Source organism: Loxodonta africana, chromosome 5 (genome assembly GCF_030014295.1).
Source record: "Loxodonta africana isolate mLoxAfr1 chromosome 5, mLoxAfr1.hap2, whole genome shotgun sequence".
In the NCBI taxonomy this organism is placed as follows: domain Eukaryota; kingdom Metazoa; phylum Chordata; class Mammalia; order Proboscidea; family Elephantidae; genus Loxodonta; species Loxodonta africana.
This window is the reverse complement of record NC_087346.1, coordinates 64,243,921-64,270,248: the sequence shown is the minus strand read 5'-3', so window position 1 is coordinate 64,270,248 and position 26,328 is coordinate 64,243,921. Positions and strand designations below refer to the sequence as shown.

General features: G+C 38.6%; 1 protein-coding gene across 5 annotated transcripts in view; it reads left to right on the top strand.

The window, feature by feature from the left end:
* HERC6 (HECT and RLD domain containing E3 ubiquitin protein ligase family member 6) overlaps nucleotides 1-25,083 on the top strand; it is a 71,230-nt gene extending 46,147 nt beyond the window's left edge. Inside the window, exons 15-22 of one of the 5 annotated variants that reach the window (XM_023553260.2) lie at nucleotides 1,472-1,642; nucleotides 2,031-2,174; nucleotides 12,317-12,483; nucleotides 14,433-14,496; nucleotides 15,440-15,510; nucleotides 20,697-20,880; nucleotides 20,965-21,067; nucleotides 23,242-25,083. In XM_023553260.2, coding sequence (XP_023409028.1) covers nucleotides 1,472-1,642; nucleotides 2,031-2,174; nucleotides 12,317-12,483; nucleotides 14,433-14,496; nucleotides 15,440-15,510; nucleotides 20,697-20,880; nucleotides 20,965-21,067; nucleotides 23,242-23,468 — 1,131 coding nt within the window. In that variant the 3' untranslated portion in view covers nucleotides 23,469-25,083. The remainder of the gene's footprint in view (nucleotides 1-1,471; nucleotides 1,643-2,030; nucleotides 2,175-12,316; nucleotides 12,484-14,432; nucleotides 14,497-15,439; nucleotides 15,511-20,696; nucleotides 20,881-20,964; nucleotides 21,068-23,241) is intronic. The other 4 variants (XM_023553258.2, XM_023553257.2, XM_023553259.2 and 1 more) reach the window with 4 other exon arrangements.
* The last annotated feature ends 1,245 nt before the right edge of the window (nucleotides 25,084-26,328 follow it).

Below are 26,328 nucleotides of genomic sequence, written 5' to 3'. Positions count from 1 at the left end.
TATGCACAAATCCTCAGTCTTTCTTAATGTAATTTATTTTATCTTCTTTCTCTCTTATTTTTTGTATTTCTTTTGGTATTTAGGGAGGTTTCCCTTTTGCCTAGCATTTGCCTTTAATCTAACACCTTTATGTAATCCAGTAGTCCTTACTTTCTTTACATACTATCTGTTGTTTTCCTACTATGAGCAATACTGAAATTATCTTTCTCCTTCCCTTGTCCTCCTTGATCCAGTTTTAGTTACTACTATGATGGCTCTGGGCTCTGGGTCTGGGTATGTGCTTAGTGTTAAAGTCTTTGGTTTTTTTGTCTCTGGTTAAGCAACAACTACTTGGTTTGTAAACTCCAACTGATAATTCTTTTATTCCCAGATGATGCCTATGAGTCAGTTAGTTAGTTTACTCTTTATTCCTCCTTCTGCTTATTTCCTGGGTAGATGTATTATTGCTGCATAACATTTACATACTATTTTGTCTTTCTGATCAGCGCTAGTTCTCAGGTAAGCATATATATTATGCTAAAGCTTTTCCAAACATTTTCTGATTGCTTGAAGCTAGGTCGTTCTTCAGGAAAGGTTCATGTCTATTTATTTATAACCTTTATACTTTGAAGAGTCACAGAAAATCAGAAATCACACCTGGTACTTTTTTTTTAATAATTCAAAGGATACAGGTCATCTGGGTGAAACGTGAAGGAGTCTGGGACATCATTTGCATAAAGTAGCCATTTCAGTTATAGAACATTTCCTCTTTATATCCTATTAATTACATCGCTTACATTATATTTTTACAATAAGCCATGCTGCAGAAATCCATAAATCCCAGGTTTATTTACAGTAAACAACCTGGACAGACCAGGTACATCTACTGATAGCATTGCATAGATAAGGACTCACCTTCTGGATAATATTAGTGTATTTTCCAGAAGTCTGTCATCAGTATGTTTACAAGGAGATCTATCTAGACCATCTTTCATTTTTAAGTCATCTCTTGCAAAGGGAGAAGATGGGTTGTGTCTATCCTTTTCAAATCTAAATTTCCCTTAAAGTTCCCTTTAAACAAGTCTCCCCCTCTATGGTATTCCCTTGTACAGCAATATTTCTCTCTGTCTTGAGTGGTGCAAATGATTAAGGACTCAACTGAAAAGGTGGAGGTTCAAACCCACTTTTCAAAGGGTACCTCAAAAGATGGGCCTGGCCATCTGATTCTGAAAGGTCACAGCCTTGAAAACCCTGTGAAGCGGTTCTACCCTGCATGCAAGGATAGGAATTGACTCAATGACAATTAACAAAAACAAATCTGCTACTCTGTTAGTGAGGGCTAGGTGGACAGTGGACTTAAGCAGGTTGCACACCATGAGGGATTAGGAAAGACTTGACCACAAGACTCTGTAAAATATTTAGTTGAAATATTAAATACTTCCTGGGAGGTAAGCTCAAAAGGAGAAACCAAGTAAAATATTTATTTTCCTAGGGTTCAAGAGAGAAATTTGAGCAGGAATTTATGCACATGGTTATACAGAGAAAGAGTGAATTTCCTTCACCTCCCCAGTTTAAGCTGAGAGTCAGACGGAATCACCTGGTTGAAGATGCTCTGCGACAATTAAGCCAAGCTGAAGTCAATGACCTAAGTAAAGAATTAGTGGTACAGTAAAAAGTCTCATTGGATATTTTATTGATGTGGGGGGTGGTAGCATTTACAGTGTAGCAAAGGCCTTCTTATAAGAATCTGCATTTGTAACTATAGTTATCAGTCTTATGATTTCAAAAATTCTCCTCTTATCCTTCAGAGAACAGGTTATGAGTCAACTATTAGTTACCTTTGGCTTTAAAAATGCTGCGTAATGACTCATTCCAAAGCTTAAAATAACAATCATTTATTTCACAAATGTGCAGTTCAGCTGAGGATCTGCTAATCTAGGCTGAACTCATCTGGGTTGCTTTGCAGATCTTAACTGAGTTCGCTTGCATGTCTAGGAGATCATGGCATTGTATTTTAAATCTGAACCTGGAAGTGCATTCTCTTTCCTCAGATTGAATTTATTGAAGAAATTACTTCTGTGGCTGGAGGAGTCAAGTCAGAATTCTTCCACTGTGTATTTGAAGAGATGACCAAACCAGAATATGGAATGTTCATGTATCCTGAAGATGGTGCCTACATGTGGTTTCCTGCCAAAGTAAGTTTTTATTTCTTTTCTTATGTTTTTTTTCAGGAAAAAACATAAGAAAAGGAAAGGTGTACCAGATACTGCAACATTCAAACTATAGAAAATACTGTAGCATTAGGCCATCTAGAACCTTGCTAGTCAAAATACGGTCCATAGACCAGCAACTACAGCATCACTTGGGAGGTATTAGAAATGCAGAATCTCAGGCTCGCCCCAGATCTGATGACTCATACCTATGTTTTAATAAGATCCTCAGGTGATTCAGATGCACATTGAATTTCTTAAACAACTTTACTGACATACAATAAACTGCATATATTTAAAGTATACACTTTTCTAAGTTTTCATGTACTTATACTCATGAAATTATCACCACAATCAAGATAATGAATGTATCCATCACCCCCAAAAAGTTTCCTCTTATCTCTTTCTAATTTCTCCCTCTTGCCCCTCCCCCCATGCTCAAGCAACAGCTGACCTGATTTCTGTCAATATGGCCTAGTCTGAATTTCCTAAAACCTAACATAATGGAATCATGTTGTCTTTTATATCTGCCTTCTTTCACTTGGAAACTCTGGTGGCATAGTAGTTAAGAGTTCAGCTGCTAACCAAAAGGTCTGCTGTTCATATCCACCGGGTGCTCCCTGGAGACCCTATGGAACAATTTTACTCTGTCCTATAGGGTCACTATGAGTCGGCATTGACTTGACAACAATGGGTTTTTATGAGTTCTTTCACTTAGCATAATTATGTTGAGATTCATCATGTTATGGCATATATCCATAGTTCACTTCTTTTTATTGCTGAGTAGTATACTATTGTGTAGACCAGGCAACGTTTAGTTAGGGTTGCCTTGAGTTGGAGCCCACTCCATGGCTACCAACAACAGCAACATCCGATTGTATGCATTTACTACAATTTGTGTACCCAGTCTCCTCTTGGTGAGTATTTTGGTTATTTCCCAAATTTTGAGAAGAACTAATCTTTTTTTTTTTTTTTTAATCTAGAGTGTTTCAAATTAGCAGAGAAATTATTAGTTGAGTCTTAGAGATAATTGCCAATTATAATAAGGAGATTAATTTCTTTAATGCTGTTTAATAAAGATCCCCAAAATATAAACATTTTAAAGTAGCAAAAGACTTGTCTTTATTTCCCTATTAGTAACACAGAACAAATAGTTCTAAAAAGAATCATATGTTGAGTTTGTTGATCCTCTTATTTATTGACGCCCTTATCCATAAACTTCCAAATGTTAGTCCAGATGACATGGGGAAGGTTTGGGACCCAGAAAAGACAAAGAAGGGAAGCAGAAAGATGAATGGGTATGAAAAAAATTGTGAAAGGTTCTTTGTATCATTTTGAGAAAGAATGAATCTCTGTCTTAGTTTCTCAGTGCTGCTATATCAGAAATACCACAAGTGGGTGCCTTTAACAAACAGAAAATTATTTTCTCACAGTTTAGGAGGCTAAAAGTCTGAACTGAGGGTGCTCGCTCCAGGGGAAGGCTCTCTCTGTCCGCTCTGGGGGAAAATTTTTGTCTCAACTTCTTTAGCATTCATCTCAGGTGTTCCTTGGAGAGCTACAGGTGGCATGAATCCTCCCGCATTTGTCCTTGCTTTCTTCTGTGCTTAATCTGCTCCTTTTATATCTCAAAAGTGATTGGCTTAGAACACACTCTATACTGGCATGGCCTCATTAACATAACAAAGAAAACCCTTTCCCAAATGAGATTATATCCACATATATAAGGGTTTGGATTTACAACACCCATTTTGGGGGAACACAATTCAATCCATAAGAATGTCTAAAAGGTAGGAAAGGTCCTCAGTATTGTGAAAATGTCAGTACTACTCAAAGTGACCTACAAATATAATGCAGTCCTGACCCAAATTCCAACAGCATTCTTTAAAGAGATGGAGAAACTAATACCAACTTTATATGGAAAGGGAAGAGGCCCCAGATAAGTAAAGCATTATTAAAGAAGAAGAACAAAGTGGGAGGCCCCACACTACCTGATCTTAGAACCTACTATACAGCCACAGTAGTCGAAACAGCCTGGTACTGATCCAACGACAGACACATAGACCAATGGAACAAAATCCGGAACCCAGATGTAAATCCATCCAGCTACAGGCAGCTGATATTTCACAAACAGCTGAAGTCCATTAAATGGGGAAAAGACAGTCCCATTTACAAATAATGCTGGCAAAACTGGATGCAAATATGTAAAAAAACAAAACAGGATCCATACTTCACAGCATACATAAAAACTAACTCAAAATGGATCAAAGACCTAAATAAAAGCAGAATAAAGATCATGGAAGAAAAAATAGGGACGACATAGGGGCCCTAATACACGGTATAAGTAGAATACAAACATGACTAACAATGCACAAACACCAGAAGATAAACTAGATAGCAGGGAGCACCTAAAAATTAAACACTTATGCTCATCAAAAGACTTCTCCAAAAGAGTAAAAAGAGAACCTACAGACTGGTAAAAAAAGTTTTGGCTATGATATATCCAACAAAGGTCTAACCTCTGAAATTTACAAAACACTTCAACACCTCAACAAAAAAAAGACAAATAGTCCAATTAAAAAATGGGCAAAGAATATGAACAGCTGCTTCACCAAAGAAGACATTCAGTCAGCTAACAGACACATAAGGAAATGCTCATGATCGTTAGCCATTAGAGAAATGTAAATCAAAACTACAATGAGATACCATCTTACACCAACATTACTGGCGCTAATTAAACAAACAGAAAATAACAAATATTAAGAGGTTGTGGGGAGATTAGAACTGTATGCATTGCTGATGGGAATGTAAAATGGTACAACCACTATGGAAAACGATATGGCGCCTCCTTAAAAAGTTAGAAATGAAATGCCATATGATCCATTAATCCTATTCTTAGAAATATATCCTAGAGAAATAAAAGCCATCAAACAAATAAACGTACGTACACCCATGTTCATTAAAGTGTTATCACAGTGGCAAAAAGATGGAAACAACTTAAGTGCCCATCAACAGATAAACGGGTAAATTATGGTGCATGCATACAATGGAATACTGCACAATGAAAAAGAACAATGATGAACCTGAGAAACATCTCACAACATGGATGAATCTGGAGGGCATTATGCTGAGTGAAATAGGTCAATCACAAAAGGACAAATATTGTATGAAATCACTATTACAAAAACTCAAGAAAAGGTTTACACACAGAAGGAAACATGATGGTATTATGGACTGAATTTTGTCCCCCCAAAATGTCTGTCAACTTGGCTAGGCCATGATGCCCAGTATTGTGTGGTTGTCCACCATCTTGTGATCTGATGTAATTATCCTATGTGTTTTAAATCCTACCTCTGTGATGTTAATGAGGCAGGATTAAAAGGTAGTTATGTTAATGAGGCAGGACTCAATCTACAGGATTAGATTGTATCTTGAGTCAATCTCTTTTGAGATATAAAAGAGTGAAACAAGCAGAGAAGAGAGGTACCCCATACCACCAGGAAAGAAGTGCTGGGAGCAGAGTGTCTCCTTCGGACCTGGGGTCCCTGTGCTGAGAAGCTCCCCCTGGACCACAGGAAGATTGATGACAAGGACCTTTACCCACAACCAACAGAGAGCTAAAGCACTACTCAGGAGCTGGCACCCTGAATTCAGAGTTCTAGCCTCCTAGCTGTAAGAGAATAAATTTATGTTAAAGCCACCCACTTGTGGTATTTCTGTTACAGCAGCACTAGATAACTAAGACAGGTGGTTACAAGGGAGTGGAGGGGTAAGGAGGGGGAAATTACTAACTAGATAGTAGACGAATGTTAACTTCGGTGAAGGGAAAGACGCTACACAATATAGAGGAAGTCCGCACAACTTGGTCAAGGCAAAGTCATAGAAGTTTCCTAGACATATCCAAATACCTTGAGGGACCAAGTTACTGGGGCTGAGGGCTGGGGACCATGATCTTGGGACATGTAGGTCAACTGGCATAATGTAGTTTATAAAGAAAATGTTGTACATCCTAATTCGGTGAGTAGCACCTGGCATCTCAAAAGCTTGTGAGTGGCCAACTAAGATACATCTATCGGTTCCATCCCGTTTGGAGCAAAGGAGAATAAAGAAAACCAAAGACACAAGCGAAATGTTAATCCAAAGGACTAACAGACCACATGAACTATAGCCTCTACCAGCCTAAGCCTAGAACACTAGATGGTGCGTGGCTACCACCACTAACTGCTCTGACAGCGATCACAAAGAGCATCCCAGACAGAGCAGGAGAAAAATATAGAACAAAATTCAAATTCATAAAACAAAAGACCAGACTTACTGGTTTGACAGAGACTGGAGGAACGCCAGACTATGGCCTCTGAACACCCTACTAACTCAGAACTGAGGCCACTCCCAAAGTCCACCTTTCAGTCAAAGATTAGATGGGCCTGTAAAACAAACAGTAAAGTGCTTCTTAGTTCAGTCAACTATATGAGACCAAATGGGCAACATCTGCCCAAAAGCAAAGAAGGCAGGAGGGGACAGGAAAACTGCATAGGGAACCCACAGTGGAAAGAGGGTGTGCTGACACATTGCAGGGATTGCAACCAAAGTGAAAAAACAATTTGTTGTAAATTCTTAAATGAGATAAACTAATGTGCGCTATAAACTTTCACCTAAAGCACAATAAATTAAAAAAACAAAAGAGAGATAAAGGCAATTTTACTTCCAGGATTGGAAAATGACAACAAAAATGATAGGAATGGCCAAGATGTTAAAGGTCAGATTTTTAGCAGTCAGTCAAGAAGCATTTATTGAATGTTTATGGAGGGTTCCATTTGTATTAAATATTGTGGGTGTTTCAAATCAGCATAAGATGCAATCCTTTTCCTTCTGCAGCTTTTTAAATATGTAGATAGAGTGATAAGACTTAAATACCAGAAACTATCAATTAGTTGTAAATTATGGATGCTTTCTACTAGCTTGTCTTACTGTGGTGCCTTGTGTGTTGCTGTAATACTGAAAGCTTTGCCAGCAGTATTTTAAATACCAGCAGGGTCACCTTTGGTGGACAGATTTCAGCAGAGCCTCCAGACTAAGGCAGACTAGGAAGAAGGACCTTGTAGTCTACATCTGAAATAATTGACCAGTGAAAACCTTATAAATAGTAGCAGAACATTTTCTGATGTAGTGCCAGAAGATGAGCCCCTCAGGTTGGAAGGCACTCAAAATTCGACTGGGGAAGAGCTGCCTCCTCAAAGTAGAGTCAACCTTAACGCTGTGGATGGAGTTGAGCTTTCAGGACCTCTGTTTGCTGATGTGGTACCCCTCAAAATGAGAAGAAACAGCTGCAAACATCCATTAATAATAAAAAAAAAAGAATGTGAAATGTACTATGAATCTAGGAAAACTGGAAGTTGTCAAAAATGAAATTGAACGCATAAAAACTGATATCCCAGGCATTGGTGAGCTGAAATAGACTGGTATTGGCCATTTTGAATCAGACAAACACATGGTCTACTATAACAGGAATGACAAAATGACGAGAAACGGAGTTGCCTTCATAGTCAAACAGAACATTTTAAGGTCTATCCTGAGGTACAATGCTGTCAGTAATAGGATAATATCCATATGTCTACAAAGAAAACCAGTTAATAGGACTGTTATTCAAATTTGCACCCCAACCACTAAGGCCAAAGGTGAAGAAATTGAAGATTTTTACCAACTTCTGCAGTCTGAAATTGACCAAATATGCAATCAAAATGAGTTGATAATTACTGGCGACTGGAATGAGAAGTTGGAAACAATGAAGAAGGATTGGTGGGTTGAAAATATGGCCTTGGTGATAGAACTGACATGGGAGATCTCATGATGTAAGTTTGCAAAACCAATGGCTTATTCACTGCAAATAACATTTTTCACCAACATAAATGCGACTATAAACATGGACCTCATCAAAAAGAATACATGTAAATCAAACTGACTCCATCTGTGGAAAGAGATGATGGAAACGTTCAATATCATCAGTCAGAAAAAGGCCAGAAGCCAACTGTGGAACAGACCATCAATTGCTCATATGCAAGTTGAAGCTGAAGAAAATTAGAACAAGTCCACAAGAGCCAAAGTATGACCTTGAGTGTATCTCACCTCAATGTAGAGACCATCTCAAGAACAGAGTTGATGCTTTGAACACTAATGGCCAGACGAGTTGTGGAATGACATCAAGGACACCATACATGAAGAAAGCAGGAGGTCGTTAAAAAGACAGGAAAGAAAAGACCAAAATGGATGTCAGAAGAGGCTCTGAATAATGGTCTTGAACACAGAGTAGCTAAAGCAAAAGGAAGAAACGATGAAATAAAAGAGCTGAAGAGAAGATTTCAAAGAGCGGCTCAAGGAGACAAAGTATTATAATGAAATGTACAAAGACCTGGAGTTAGAAAACCAAAAGGGAAGGACACACTCTGCATTTCTCAAGCTGAAAGAACTGTAGAGAAAATTCAAGCCTCCAGTTGTGATACTGAAGGATTCTACAGGGAAAATATTAAACGATATAGGAAGCATCAAAAGAAGATGGTACACTGAGTCACTGTACCAAAAAGAATTGGTCGACATTCAACCATTTCAGGAGGTAGCATACGATCAAGAATGGATGGTACTAAAGGAAGAAACCCAAGCTGCACTAAACGCATTGGTGAAGAACAAGGGTCTGGGAATTGATAGAATACCAATTGAAATGTTTCAGCAAACGAATGCAGTGCTGGAAGCGCTCACTTGTCTATGCCAAGGAATTTGGGAGACAGCTACCTGGCCAACGGACTGAAAGAGATCTGTACTTGTACCCATTCCAAAGAAAGGTAATACAACATAATGCGGAAATTATCGAACAATATCATTAGTATCACACACAAGTAAAATTTTGCTGAAGGTTATTCAAAAGCAGTTGCAACAGTACATCAACAGGGAACTGTCATACCAGAAAGACAATTACCTATGTTTTATTGACTATGCAAAGGCATTCGACTACGCAGATCATAACAAATTACGAATAATATTGCGAAGAATGGGAATTCCAGAACACTTAATTGTGCTTATGAGGAACCTGTACTTAGACCAAGAGGCAGTTGTTCAAACAGAGCAAGGTGATATGGTTTAAAATCAAGAGAGGTGTGTGTCAGGGCTGTATCCTTTCACCATACTTATTCAATCTGTATGCTGAGCAGTTAATCTGAGAAGCTGGAGTATATGAAGAAGAATGTGGCATCAGGATTGGAGGAAGACTTATTAATAACCTGCAATATGAAGATGACACAGCCTTGCTTGCTCAAAGTGAAGAGGACTTGAAACACTTACTGAACCAATAAGCAACAACATGATAAACAGAGGAAAGACTGAAGGTGTCAAGGATTTCATTTACTTGAATTCACAATCAATGCCCATAAAATCAGCAGCGTCAAAAAAAATCAAATGATGCATTGCATTGGACAAGTGTCCTGCAAAAGTCTTCTTCAAAGTGTTAAAAAAAGTAAAGATATCACTTTAAGAACTAAGGTGCACCTGACCCAAGCCATAGTATTTTCAATTACCTCATATGTGTATGAAAGCTGGATAGTGAGTAAGGAATACTGAAGAAGAATTGAGGCCTTTGAATTATGGTGTTGGCAAAGAATATTGAATATACCATGGGCTGCCAGAAGAACAAACAAATCTGTCTTGGAAGACGTGCAGCCGGAATACTTATTAGAAGCAGGGATGGTGAGACTCTGTCTCACATACTTTGGACATGTCATCAGGAGGGACCAGTCTCTGGAGAAGGACATCATGCTTGGTAAAGTAGAAAATAATCCAAAAAGAAGACCCTCAAGGAGGTGGATTGACACAGTAGCTGCAACAATGTGCTCAAGCATAACAGTGATTGTGAGGATGGTGCAAGACAGGGCAGTGTTTCATTCTGTTGGTGGCTGTAAGTCGGAAGGCTCCTAACAACAACAACTCTTTAAGTGTTATTGTTGTTGAGAAGCATGGCAGGCGAGGAAGGAAGCCCAGGTGTGGCATCATAATCCCAGGGTTCTAGTCTTGACTGATGATGGGCAGAATCATTTAGCCTCTGAATTTTTGGTTTGTTCACCTGTAAAATGGACATCATAGTTTTGCTCTGCATGCTTTAAGGCACTGTTGCGAGAATAAAGCAAGTTATGCGTAACTATGAAAACTTTAAAGGTGCTATACAAACTTAAAACAAAAAAGCCCTATTGCTGTCTCATAGAGACCCTATAGAACAGTGTAGACCTGCTTTTAGAGTTTCCAAGGAGTGACTGGCGGATTCGAACCGGTGACTTTTTTGTTAGCAGCCAAGCTCTTAACCCCGGCACCACCAGGGCTCCATACAAACTTAAGGGCTTCTTAATTAGCACAGAAAGAAATCAAAGAAGGATGGAAGTGGCTGTGGAAAGTGTCATAGAGAAGTTGAGACTTGAGGGTGATGTTGCAGGATAGATATGAAATGGATCCAAGAGATAGATGCAAGTGGAGGATGGAGAGAAGAAAAATAAACTTTACCTCAACCCTGTGAGGTAGGTAGTTTATTCCCATTTTACAGAGGAAGAAACAGAGGTTCAGAGAGATTAAATAAATTACCAAAGGACATACAATGAGCAAGTGATGAAGCCAGGACGTGATTTCAGGACTATATGCCTCCAAAACCCTTACTCTTAAACATTTTGCTACATTGCCGGATAGAAAACACAGAGATAAAAATTAGTCTGATTTGTTTAGGACTCAGTGAAAAGAAAGAAGTAACTGGAACTCAGGGGACACATTACAAATCACGGGAAATAAGACCGATTAGGTGAAGTACGGCCAGTTCTGGACATTACTTGCACTTTTGTTTTCGAAATCCAAATGTATTTTTACTGTGGTAAAATATATGTAACAAAGCACTTGCCAATTCAACAGTTTTTACATGTATAATTCAGCGACATCAAATGTATTTTAACATTTAGCCTTACAATCTCTCAGAAGTTAATAGGGCAAGTAGGTTGAGGCACAGAATGTATGTGAGTGGCCCACAGTCATGAGCTTACTAACAGTAAGGATGGTGCTGGAATCTAAGTCTTAGTATTTTCAGGCTAGTGATCCCTCCAGTGGGCCGCAGTGATGGCCTGGACAGATAAAGCCCGTCTTTTATCTAGGACAGCAGAGTATAGAGAGAAGTGAAGCCAACATTGTCAGTCTCTTTCCATCTTCCCCTCTTTTCTTCTACCCAGCTTCTTGGTCAGCAGCATCGGCTACCTTCCCTGACCCATACGCTTTGTCCTGGAAGCACACCTGGGCTGTGGACTGCATTGCTGAAGAAGACAGCCCCTCATGGCACTCACAGGACATGTTTGATGTCCAGTGAAAGTGTTTTAGTTTGCTAGTGGTGCTGTGATAGAAATACAGGAGAGTGACTTAAAAAAAAAAAAAAAAATCTCATAGTTCAGAAGGCCAGAAGTTCAAATTCAGGCTCTAGGGGAAGGCTGTGTCTCTGTAGGCCCCAGGGGGAAAACCTTATCAATTCCAGCATTCCTTAGTTCTTTACTGATCTTCACATGGTATGGCATCTATCTTCCCCAACTTGTGCTTACAAGTCTCTGTTTCTGTCTTTATATCACTTAGGAGTGATTAGATTTAGTTCACATGCTACACTGATATGGCCTCGTTAACATAACAAAAAAGTCTTATTCCCAAACACTATTACATCCACAGGTATAATAAGGGTCGGGACTGAAATACACATTTTGGGGGGACATAATTCAGTCCATAACTATGCTCCCTCCTTTGTTCAGTTTTGTCTTTCGACATGAATTTGAAAGCAAAGATTATAAAATTCAGTAGTGGAAGCTTCAGTACATAAGAATATCTGCATGTATTTTTTTTATTCCAGATCTGTTAGCAACAAAAAATAAATCTATTTAATCTTTGGAATCATTAATTTGTATTTAAAATTATTGAAGAAATTTAAATTGCATTATAGCCTGTATAAGAACTCCATTTTGTTTCTAACTTGTCACTTTTAAGAAAAGGGAATACAAAAATCTTACTAATCTAATTATCCCCTTCTATTATTGATTACTTATAATACATCAGCGATTTTTTTTCTCCTCCTTTTTCAGCCTAAATTTGAGAAGAATAGATATTTCCTCTTTGGGATACTGTGTGGCCTCTCCTTTTTCCATTTAAATGTTGCCAACATTCCTTTCCCACTGGCTCTGTTTAAGAAACTTTTGGGCCAAAAGCCATCACTGGAAGATTTAAAAGAACTTAGTCCTCTTTTTGAGAAGTAAGTAAATGCGATTGCTTTTCCTAGATTATATCTAGTAAATCTCAGTTGTTTAAGCACAAATAAATAATATTTTACATGCACACACACACACAGACAAGATTTTCAACTTCTATGAATGTATGCACTTTATGTGAATTTCTATTTTAGCATAACTTACAATACAGTAAACCTTCAAAAATGGAGAAAAGCCAAACGCTTTTCTAAGTATCAATCGGTACAATAAATCAGGAGACTCTAGGTGATGCAGACAGTTAACATGTTCATCTGCTAACTGAAAGGTTAGTGGTTTGAATCTACTTGGGGGCACCTCAGAAGAAAGGCCTGGTGATCTACTTCCAAAAAAGCAGCCATTGAAAACCCTCTGGAGCACAGTTCTACTCTGACACACATGGATGTCCATCGTGAGTCAGAGTCGATTCAATGGCAGCTGGTACTGTTGTGATAACCATAGCTTTGACCTTGTCCCTTCAAATTATTCCCATGGAAACAATTGCTTTGGATAGCATACAATATCCTGAGTGAGAATCACCCATGCTATATTTATCTTAAATATTTCAGCATGTCATAATTTATTTTTTAAGGGTAGAAAAATACCTGTTCTAAGTTAGAAGGCAAACTATACCCTGTGAGGAAAATACTGACAACATGTATGACAGATTCATGATGTATAAATATGTGTGTCGTCACACATAGCAATATATATACATATAGCTAAATAAATATATACAAAAAAAAACCCCAAACCCGTTGCTGTTGAGTTGATTTCAACTCACAGGGACCCTGTAGGACAGAGCAGAACTGTCCCATAGGGTTTCCAAGGAGCAGCTGGTAGATTCGAACTGCCAACCTCTGGGTAGCAGTTGAGCCACTGTGTGTGTATATTGTTACTGATGTTGTTAGTCGCTGTTGAGTCGAGATTTGTAAACTGCCAGTGGACATACAACTAGCAAGTGATGAAGCCAGGATGTGAATTCAGGACTGCCTGCCCCAAAGCCTTTACTCTGAAGTATTATGCTATACTGCTGGATAGAAAACACAGAGATGAAAATGAGTCTGATTTGTTTAGGACTCAGTGAAAAGACAAAACCTGGGCGGTGCAGACAGTTAAGGTCTAGCCAAGAGGTTGGTGGTTCGAACTTACCCAGAGGAGCCTTGGAAGACAGACCTGGTGATCTACATCCATAAAGCTACAGCCTTGAAAACCCTCAGCAAACATGGGGTCTTCATGACTTGAGGGCCACTAACAATATACATACATACATATGTATATAAAAAAATAGCTAATTAAAAAATAAAAATATGCTCAGCCTCACTAGAATTGAAGAAATGCAAATAAGAAGTCATTTTCTGCATACACATTGACAACTGTTAAAGATTTTTTTTAATAAAATATTGGGTTGACAGCAGAGTTGGGGAAAAAGATTCTCTGTTCTCATACGCTCTTAATAGAGGAATAAACTGGCTAGATTGACACTGTGTGCCCTGATAGTGTAGATCAGGATTAATCAACTTCAGCAATATTGGCATTTTGGACTGGATAATTCTTTGTAGTAGGGGGATGTCCTATGCATTGTAGGATGTTTAGCAGCACTGACACTAAATGCCAGTAGCAACCCTCCCCCAAATCATGACAACCGAAGACGTCTCCAGCCTTTGTTAAATGTCTCCTGGGGGGCAAAATCAGCACTGTTCGAGAATCACTAGTCCAGAGGAAGGGACACCTTTTTGTAACTCCCTCAGTGTCTGTGTGGCAGCAGTGGTCCAACAACTCAAACTGTAAACAGAGGTTAGCTCTAGGAAGAGGGATTGGGAATGTGGAAGAGAGGAAATTTACATTGCATTTTAGATATTTCTATATATTTTTCAATTTTTTTCCAATAAATCTTTATTACTTTTGAAATTTTTTGAGATCAGTAAAATAATTCTTAAACCAAAATTTTCATTAGGAATTTGCAAGAAGTTCTAAATGATGAAGCTGATGACCTTGAAGAACTTTACATTTTTTTTTCTGTGAGTACTAATGAAAGCCATATTATGGTTTAGGTTTAATCTGGTTCTTTGTGAATATGTATATATAACACAACATTTGCCAATTTAATGTTTTTCACATGTACAATTTAGTGACACCAATTACATTAATCATGGTTATTAAAATAATTTTTATTTTTATTTATTTAATAGCATCACATCTTGAATGGGGAGTCCCTGGGTAGTGCAAATGGTTAAACACTCAACTACTAGCCAGAAGGCTGGTGGTTCAAACCCATTGAAGGCATCGGAAGCAAGGCCTGGTGATCTGCTTCCAAAAGGTCACAGCCTTGAAAACCCTATGGAACAGTTCTACTCTGAACACTTAGGGTTGCCAAGAGTCGGAGTCGGTTCGGTGGCAACTAAGAACAACAACAATCTTGAATTGGAGATCCTTTTTTTAAAAAAAAATAATATTTTATTGTGTTTAAGGTGAAAGTTTACACAGCAAATTAAGTTCCCATTTTAATAATTTCTAAGCAAATTATTAAGTGATATTGGTTACATTTTCACAGTGTGTCATCATTATCATTCATTCCATTCTGGTTGTAGGGGTTCCTTTTTTGAAGGATGTTTTACTTCTGTACTACAGGACTTTCCTCCCACCCTCTCATTTAATACCTTATGTTTTTTTTTTATAGACTGCCAATAAAGTGAAGATGTAACAATTGTTCAATTAAAGGGAACAATGTAAACAAACAAATGGAATGACTTATGCTTAAAAGCATGTACAGCATGTTCTAGAATAGGATGACCTGACAATTTATTATTTTTTATGCTTATCTAAAATGTTGAACTGCACAAATAATTACTTAGTTTCAGTTATTTTAAAATGCTCTAAGGAAAAATGTACTGGCAATAATGGTATTACCGGCAGTTGATTTTGCAGACTTTCTTTCATGCTTTGAATACATTTTGGTTACAGATATATTGGGACAAAAATCGTGCTGATTTAATTCCAAATGGAATATCTATACCTGTGGACCAAACCAACAAGTAAGTTTTGAGACCTAGACTATCAGCTTTGAATACACGTAAAACATTTGTATCATTAGACTTTTAAAAGTGTATTTTCACTTCTTGAATTATCAGTTCAACTACTCATCATTCAGAAAGATTATAGAGTAAGAGAAGGGGAGAAAGGATTAAATATTTCCTTTGCAGCACTATTCATTGTTTATTCATTTAACAAATACTTTTGAGCCTCTTCTCTGGGCCAGGAGGAGCCCTGATGGTACAACGGTTAACTCAGCTGCTAACGGAAAGGTTGGCAGTTTGAACCTACCCAGTGGCTCCATGGGAGAAAGACCTGAGAGAGTACAGCCTAGAAAACCCTATGGGGCATTTCTACTCTGTCACGAGGGGTCGCTATCAGTCAGAATCAACTCCATGGCGCACAACAACAATAACTCTCTTCCAGACCCTATTCCAGATGCTAGAGATAGAACACTGGACAAGAGAGACAAAATCTGGAGCTTAAATTCCAGTGTGGCAGAATGTAATATGGTGTGAGATAAGGATGAGCCCTCTGAAAAAAATTAAAGCCAATTAAGAGACTAGAGAGCTACAAACTAATATGCTGGAAACAGTTGGTACCAGCTTGTGAAAGCTGATTGTTAAATTTTCACCAAAAATGCTGAGACCTGGTTGTTGAAGCATTACTAGCTTGAAATCTACTGCGGTGGGAATATTTACTCCAAAGAAATTGGCAAATACTGCAAACGAGGGCTGGCTCATTTGTGTGCACTCTTTCTCTCTTGCTTTCTCTTTTCTTTTCAGAGGCCCAGTTGAGTAGGGAGGGGTTGATATAAATAGGCCAGTCCAGTAAGAAGGAGCCCTGGTAGCACAACGGTTAAGCACTTGGCTGCTAATAAAAAGGTTGACAGTTCGAACTCCTCGGCAGAAAAGAACTGGCAATCTGTTCCCGTAAAGATTCCAAGCAACCCACTGCTTTCCAGTCGATTCCGACTCATAGTGACCCTGACTCATAGAGACCCTATAAGACAGAGTAGGCTGGTGGATTCCAACTGCCATCCTTTTGGTGAGCAGCCGAGCTCTTAACCACTGCACCACCAGGGTTCCCCCCCCCCCATAAAGATTACAGCCTAGGAAACCCAATGGGACAGTTCTACTCTGTCCTGTATGGTTGCTATGAGTCGGAATGGACTCGACGGCATACAACAACTACATATCCGGGATGGCCGCTCAAAGGGTAGGAGACAGTCATGCGAATATCTGGGGGAAATATTTCCAGGCAGGAGGATCAGCAAATGCAAAGATCCTGAGAGAAGGAACAATATAATGGTTTGTTTAATGGTGACCTTTTTTGAAAATCTCTATGGATCATGTTTATCATCTTCAACATTGTATCTCCAGCATCTAGCCCCAGCCTAGCATATTGTATAAATTGGTTGGTGAGTTGGGTGAATGAATAAATGGATGAAGAAGAAGGGAGAACAGGTGGAAGGAAGGAGGATACGAGGAATGGAAAGAGGACTATTATTCCTATTCCTGGTTTTTTGGTCTTCAGCCTACCTTGCCATACCTCCTTGAGTGCCAGGTCAGCAACTCCTAGCTACGTCAGAATGACAGATTCATGGATTCACGGTGTCTTAATTTCTTTGTGCTACTGTAACAGAAATACAAGTGAGTGGTTTTAACAAACAAATTTGTTTTCTCACAGCTTAGGAGGCTGGAGGTCTGAATTCAGGGTACTAGCACTAGGGGAAGATTTCTGTGTCCACTCTGGGGGAAAATACTTGTTTTTTTCAGATTCTCTTCCTTGGTTCCTTGGTGATATCCACATGGCATCAATCTTTCTTCATTTGTGCTTGTTTCTGTGCCTAAACCGTTCCTTTTATATCTGACATAGCCTTGTTAATATAACATAATACCGTATTCACTGATGAGATTATACTCACATGTATAGGGGTTAGGATTTACAACACATCTTTTGGGAGGACACAATTTAACCCGTAACACATGATTAGAGAGAAAGAGATTGATATCCAGAGTGAGCTTATATTTAAATGGAGGCAAGTACGTACGCATATAGAAAACTCATATCATTCCAGGTCACAGTAGCTTTCTGGGTCCAAACTTACGTGTTACTGTTGAAGCATCAGGAAAAAACAAGAGCCAGCTCAGTGTCTAGTACTAAGGGCTTAATGATTCCAGAGTAAATGTGGAAAACAGAGATAAATTACACTGTTTCCTGTTATATTGGGTTTTTTTAATCAAGTTTTTTTTTTTGTACATATATTGGTAACAAATCACTTGCCACTTCAACAGTCATCACACTCACAGTTCAGTGACATTAATTGCACCCACCATGTTGCTCAACAATCACCACCAGCCATTCCCAGTTTCCTCCACCATCCTCCACAGAAGCTCGGTGACCGCTAAGCATTGTGTCCTCCTTTCCCCGTCCCTCCTACCAGCCCCTGGCAACCACCAATGAACTTTCATCTCCATACACTTGTCTATTCCAGATATTTCATACAAGGGGAATCACACAATATTTGTCATTTTGTGACTAACTTATTTCACTCAGCACAATGTTCTCAAGGTTCATCCTTGCTGTAGCATATAGCAAGACCTCACTTCTCTTTATGACTGAGTAATACTCCATTCTGTATGCCACATTTTGTTTGTCCATTCATCTGCTGATGGCATTTAGACTATTTCCACCTTTGGCTATTGTGAATAGTGCTGCAATAAACATTGGTGTACAAGTACAAATTGTTTTTTGTTTGTTTGTTTGCTGTGATTGTCCCGATTCAGTGCGTGTTGAATTTATATGTTAACTGAACATATGAGAGCCTGTGAGATGACGAGTCCAGATTTTAAATGTTAGTTAAATAAGCTCTTCGGCAAGTTGTCTGTGTAAGTAGAGCTTATAATTTTCAGAATAGAACAAACCCGGGTGAAACCATTTTTTAACCAATGTTAAGGGCAGCCCTATAAATTAGGGCATCCTGGCTCTCTGCTTATCAAAGTATGTGGAGCTTCAGAGAGGAGGTTATTGTGATGTTCTGGCTGCCTAATAGTATGAGCTTTCACTCACTATACTCCGCTTGCTATATGGGTGACAGATTATGTGGGATATAGGAAATTTAATGTGATAAATGGCCTGGTGAGGTAGATAATTGTCATGAATTGAATTGTGTCCCCCCAAAACATGTGTCAACTTGGTTAGGCCACGATTCCCAGTATTGTGTGGTTGTCCTCCATTTTGTGATTGCAATTTTCCTATGTGCCGTAAATCCTAATCTCTGCCCATGGTTAATAAAGCAAGATTAAATTATGTTAAAGAAGATTAGGGTGGAATGTAACACTCTTGCTCAGGTCACATCCCTGATCCAGTGTAAAGAGAGTTTCCCTGGGGTGTGGCCTGCACTACCTTTTATCTTAATATCTTACAAGAGATAAAAGAAAAGGGAAGCAAGCAGAGAGGGGGGACCTTTTACCACCAAGAAAGAAGCACTGGGAGCAGAGCATGTCCTTTGGACCTGGGTTCCTGTGCAGAGTAGCTCCTAGTATAAGGGAAGATTGATGATAAGGACCTTCCTCCAGAGCTGACAGAGAGAGAAAGCCTTCCCCTGGAGCTGATGCCCTGAATTTGGACCTCTAGCCTACTGGAGTATGAGAGAATAAACTTCTATTTGTTGAAGCCATCCACTTGTGGTATTTCTGTTATAGCAGCACTAGGTAACTAAGACAATAGTCTTTCAGAATCGGGGTCAACCCAGGGACAGTTGTTGCTTGTCTTGTTCTGGGCATTCATTTGCACAATCATTTGTCTATTAAAGACATTTACTGTGGTTCTACTTTAGGCCTGGTAGTAGGTTAAATGGAAACCCTGGTGGCGTAGTGGTTAAGTGCTACAGCTGCTAACCAAAGGGTTGGCAGTTCAAATCCACCAGGTGCTCCTTGGAAACTCCATGGGGCAGTTCTACTCTGTCCTATAGTGTCTCTATGAGTCAGAATCGATTCGACGGCACTGGGTTTTTTTTTTTTTTAGTATGTTAGATATGTGGAATATGACGATACAGCCCCTGCCATCAGGAAATTCATCAGGTAGTGGAGGAGACAGGCCCTACAGATATAACTTCCAGAAAGTGATGTATGTTGTGACAGAGGTGGGGGAGAGGAACAGAAAGACCCACCTTGAGAAAGTCATGTTCATTCTGAGATCTGATGGATGGTAAAAGTTGCCGGGTGAAAAGGAAATAATATATACTGCTGCTAGTTGCAAAACAGAAACAGTAAGGTGATGAATTGAATGTTAAGTAAGTAAGTATGACTAAAGAAAGGAGCCCTCACGGCACAGTGGTTAAGCACTTAGCGCTAACTGAATGTTGGTGGTTCGAACTTACCAGCTGCTCCGAGGGAGAAAGATGTGACAGTCTGTTTCCGTAAAGATCATAGTTCAGGAAACCCTATGGGGCAGCCTACTCTGTCCCACAGGGTCACTGTGAATCGGAATTGACTCAACAGCAGTGGGTTTGGTTTTAGTTTGTGGCTAAGGAAAGAGCCTTGGTGGTGCAGTGGTTAAGCACTTGGCTGCTAACCTAAAGGTCAGCAGTTCGGAACCACCAGCCGCTCCATGGGAGAAAAATGTGGCAATCTGCTTTCTTAAAGATTACAGCCTTGGAAACCCTGGAGGACAGTTCTGCTCTGTGCTATAGGGTTGATATGAGTCGAAATTGACTCAATGGCAATAGGAGTTGGGGTTTATTAGAGGTTACCAGGATCAGGAAGGAGGGAAGGAAAAAAGGGGACTTGCTGCATGGGGGAGAGTGAGTTTCTATTAAGGGAGATGGGAAAATTTAGCAACATGATAAACGTAACTAATGTCACTGAATTGTACGCGTGAAGAATGTTGAAAAGGTTTGCTACATATGTATTTACCACAATTAAAAAAATAAAAAAAAACCCAAAACAGAAAAAAAATTAACCTGACTGCAGTGAGGAAAATGAGAACAAAACGAAGTCTTAATCCTTTTGTTTATAGTCTCTAAATTCCCTTCTAGCTGAAACCATATTGTACAGTGTTATGTACTATGCAAAAATAAATTTTCTTTCCTAATAGAAATGATAATAAAGGACAAAGTACAGACTATTTTAATCAGTGGTAAATTATGTCATTGGCCATTTTCTTTTTTTTGGCTTCCTTCAAGGAACGACTATGCTTCTAAATGTGTTGATTACATCTTCAACACCTCCGTAAAGGAAGTCTATGAAGAATTTCAGAGAGGATTTTACAGAGTCTGTGACAAGGAGATAATTCAGTATTTTCAGCCTGAAGAACTAATGTCAGCAATAGTTGGAAATACTGATTATGACTGGGAAGATTTTGAAAAGGTAAATGATACCAAAGTGCCTCACATTTTTCCAAACAACTTCTATATAATCTCCCCCAAAACTATTTTTCTCCTTCTTCTCAAGAATGCAACATATGATCAAGGATACTACAAATCACATCCTACTATTCAGATGTTCTGGAAAGCTTTCCACAAATTAACTTTGGATGAGAAGAGAAAATTCCTCTGTAAGTATTACATTGAAATATGAATCTGTAATTATATATATGTACATATATATATAAAATAAATATCTTATTTGTGATAAAGTCATTATTAATCATAAATTATAGATTAATGGCAAACTAACTGTTAGAACCCAGGTTCCCTGCCTTTTTTCTCTTACGCAAGCTGGTTTCCCACTAAGATAACAATAATAATAATACTAAATGGTATTTTACTGCCTTTTGTACTGATTCAAATCCCACCTGCAGTTTCTGATTGTATTTTCTTTCCTCACTCCAGTTGACTTTTTTAAATATATTTTTTTATTATTGTTGTTGTTGAGAATATACATAGCACAACATACACCAATTTAACAATTTCTGCATGTACAATTCAGTGACATTGATTACGTTCTTCAAATTGTACAACCATTCTCACCCTCCTTTTCCAAATTGTTCCTCCCCTATCAACATAAACTTACTGCCCCCTAAGCTTCCTATTTAATCTTTTGAGTTGCTGTTGTCAATTTAATCCCATATAGATAGTTCTTAAAAGAGCACAATGCTTAAGGGAGATATTCTTTCCTAGTTAAGCTAAACTATTGTTTGGTTTTAAGAAGACTTCAGGGGATACTTCTGGTTTAAGTTTTAAAGTTTATCTCTGGGTGATAATTTTGGGGGTTTATCCAACCTCTATGCCTCCAGAAAATCTGAATCGCATGAGAACCCTGTTGACTTTGTATCAAGCCTTTTATCTCACATGCCATCCTTCATTTAATTATCTGTGTCTCAGGACCATGGAAACTGTCTCTAATACTATTTTAGAAATAAAAATAGCAATAATAGCAGAGGATAATAATAACAACAACATTTCTTGCATGCTTATTTTGTGCCAGGCACTACTACACTGATTATAAGGTAGGTACCATTACTTTTTCCTCTTTCAGACAAGAGGAAAAAGAGGCTTGAAGCCTTTAGTACCTTGCCCATGTTCAGACAGCTGATTAGTGTCAGAATAGAATTAGAACCCAAAAGCCTGACTCCAAAGCCCAGACTCTTGACCACTAAACTATGTGACCTCATGGCATAAGAACTTCTCTTGGTGGGAACCCTAAGGCTTAAGACAGACTTAATGACTTACTCTCCTACCTTCTCATCCCATTTCGTCACTCTTAATTTTTTAGTGCTTTTATAATGGAAATATCATAAGTGGATGGCTTTAACAAACAGAAATTTATTTTCTCACAGTTTAGGAGGCTAGAAATCTGAATTAAGGGTGCTGGCTCTGGGGAAGTCTTTCTCTCTGTCAGCTCTAGGGGAAGGTCCTTGTCTCTTCAGCTTGTTTCCTGGTTGCTTGGAGATCTATCTCCATGTGGCTTGGCATGTATCTTTCCCCATCTCTGCTTACTAGTTTGCTTGTTTAATTTCTGTTATATCTCAAAAGAGATTGACTCCAGAACACCCTACACTAATCCTGCCTCATTAACATAACGAAGACAACCCATTCCCAAATGGGATTATAGGCACAGACACACAGGTTAGGATTTATAACACATATTTTGGGGGGACACAATTCAATCCATAATAATCATCTCTCCCTGAAATATACATTTTTCTTCTTGTTATTTTTGTTCCAACTTGTTCACAAGGCCAGGCTACCTTTCCAGTTTTCTCTGGTACATGAAACCTTTGCTTCAGCCCAGTGGTTCCACTGTCTACACATTCAGTGAGTTTACCTTACACCTTCCCACCTCTGGCTTTTTTTAATTTTTCTTTGAGCTTTTTCCTCTGACTTAAATGCTCATACTTCTCTCTGCCTCTCCAAATCCCTGTCTTCTTGAGAAACTAGCTAGTTATGATGTCTGTGAACGCTTGCTGATGGCCCCTGCCTGGCATCTCTCCCTCTACCCTCAATTCCGCCATCATATTCTTTATCTTCCTCTTGAGCCAAATCAAACTTGCTTGTATCTTGCTATTATCTTTTCCCTCAATGTATGTATTTCTCCTCCAACTAGACTGTGAATTCATGAAGACAGTGACCAAATGTCATGATTTTTCTACACTCTACATGGCCCTGTGTAGTTTTGTCTACACCAGGACTCAAATTATTTATTCAATGAAGTGATTCATTTTTTCCTTTTCATTTTGAATTTTGTTTTTCCTGTGAAAAATCTTAACCAGATTTTATTCCTTGCTAGTTTTTCTTACAGGAAGTGATAGGCTGCACGTAAAAGGTATAAGGAATATTGGAATAGTATTTCGCTGTCCTGAAACTTTCAGTGAAAACGATGGCCCAAGATCATTGACATGTTATAATATCCTGGACCTCCCTAAATATTCTACAATGGAAAGAGTGGAGGAAGCACTTCAAATAGCCATCAACAACTGCAGAGGATTTGGCCCACTCAAGATCACATTGCAATAATCATCTCTACAAGTCTCAGAGGGGCCTTTCATTCTCAGGCCCTCTTGCCACTGGATTTTCCTATTCTTCCTTAGATCTAATTAGTACACAAAGTTGACAGATTTTAGTTAGAATTAGTTGCCCAGCGCTGGAATAAACCATGAGTGATGAATCAAGGATAAGATTTTTAATCAAACAAAATTATGAAACAATTCTTGTGTTTCTAAACTTACTATTTAAAGTGTTTACTTTTTACTGAATTATTTCCTGAATAATTGTCATTTAAAAATTGTGACTGTTAAAGACTGATATTTTAAAAATATTATTGTACATCTAATAAACACTGCCTGCAAATATGAAAGACATGTTGAAATTTGAATGAAATACCAAAAATATAAACTAATTTAACATTTTAGCATATTTTTGAGGTTTGTAGATATACATTTTATATTTAAGAATGTCTCTAGAGCTCTGGTTTTAGCAAACTGCTTGATAATTTATTCGAAAAATCTAAATGGTAAGGGATTCATTAAGTAATTACTTATACTCTATAGTGTGTTCCAAGTATCATTATTTTGGTGAAACACTGAGCCTAGCCAGGAACTCCTATTTAATTTTAGTTGGAGAAATGTGAACAGGATAAAATATATCAACATCATGGCTATAGAGCATGATGGGAAATGACCAATGAATTTTGTGGAGCAATTATCTCTAATACTAAATTTTAAACTGTAAGCTATGTTATAAATGCCTGCTGTTATCCCAAACCATACCCAAGAGCCTTGTGTTAGTGGTGCTTTGGGGAATGAAGGAACACAGAGCAAGGTTCACCCTGTGCTGCTGATGTGGAAAGAGGACAGGAATCACATGAGGCAAGAATCACATAGAGTAGAGAATTTATGAGAACAAGGATGCTAGACTATGTGGTGGCCAGTAGAAACGTGAGCCCCAACAAATCCACAGAGTTATTTTGAACATACCTGTTTTCCATAATAAATGAAATGAAGGCCTGGATTTGTTTTATATGAATCTTAACGAAAGGGGGATCCTCAATCTTAGGCATCCATAGGCACCTGACTTTTAGGTTGTGCTCTTTAGGCCTTTCAGCTTCAGCATGAATTTTTCTAATGAAAATGGATGAATTCTACCAAACATTTAAGGAAGAAATAATGCTAATTCTGTACAAACTCTTTCAGAAAATAGAAGAGGTGGGAACACTTCCCAATTAATTCTATGAGGTCAGTACTATCCAGATACCAAAAACCAGGCAAAAAACATTACAGGAAAAGAAAACTATACAAAAATATCTCTTGTGAACATAGACATCAAAAAATCTCCACAGAATTTTAACATATCAAATCCAACAAAATATAAAAAGTATAATAGCTCACTTGTATCAGGTGGACACTTGAGACTGCATTGGCAACTCCTGTCTGGAGGGGAGATGGGAGGGTAGAGAGGGTTAGAAACTGGCAAAACGGTCATGAAAGGAGAGACTGGAAGGAGGGACCAGGTTGACTCATTAGGGGGAGAGTAAATGGGAGTATGTAGTAAAGTGTGTATAGGTTTATATGTGAGAGACTGACTTCATTTGTAAACTTTCACTTAAAGCACAATAAAAATTATTTAAAAAAAAAGTGTAATAGCTCATGACCAACTGCAATTTAGCCCAAGAATGTATTTGAAAATCAATTTTATTTTACCACATTAATAGGCAAAAAAGAAAAGCCATACACTTTCACAGATGCAGAAAAAAAACATCGGATTATTATTCATGAAATTTAAACTTGTTACCAGTAACCCCCATTTAAAGAAGGTCAGGAGGCTGTTTGCTCTGATTAGAAATGCGTTGGAGAGAACCTTGTTTGAAGACATCTATTTTGTGTCTAGTACAGCCAGATGAATTATGGGATGACATCAAGCACATCATAAATGAAGAAAGCAAGAAGTCATTAAAAAGACAGAAAATAAAGGAAAGACAAAAATGCATGTCAGAAGAGACTCTAAAACTTGCTCTTGAACATAGAATAGCTAAAACAAATGGGAGAAATGATGAAGTAAAAGAGGGGAAAAGAAGATTTCAAAGGGCAGCTGAAGAAGGTAAAGAAAAGTATTATAATGAAATGTGCAAAGACCTGGAGTTAGAAAACCAAAAGAAAGAACGCGCTTGGCATTTCTCAAGCTGAAAGAACTGAAGAAAAAAGCCAGCCTTGAGTTGTAATATTGAAGAATTCTATAGGCAAAATTTTGACTGATACAGGAAGCATCAAAAGAAGATGGTAGGAAAGACAGAGCCAACATGGCACCCTAGACAGATGCACCACACTATTCCTTTACAGCAAAGACCTGAAAACTAAGTAAAACAGATACAAATGTCAGTCCTAGAACCCTGAGCATCAAATGAAGGGATAATGAACTAAATCAAATATCAAATGGAAAAGGAAACTGATGGAAAATAGAGAATGAGGAGACATACAGAGTGGAGGTCTCCTGCCAACCAACACAGCACAACCTGGCTATTTTGAAATACAATCAGCAATGACCCTGGACATTGGGGAAAGACAACTTCATGGAGCTCCCATCAGGTGATAGAGCACCCAGTAATCAGAGAAACACACTTTCCCACCCCTCACCCTTCTGGTGAGTAGAAGCAAGAACCCCCCTATCCCAGCAGCCCCCACCACCAGAGTTCATGTGTCCCGCCAGCCACCCCAGCCCCTCTGACCGCACAGCTTTTTTCTTTCCTTTCTTTCTCCCTTCCACCTAACCCCATACACCACCTCCCCGCACCTGCCAGCCCCCATCACACTGCCACAGCTAGAGCACTACCAGTGCTCAAGCCCACCACTGCACTGGGTCTGCCCCACTCCCACCCACTCTC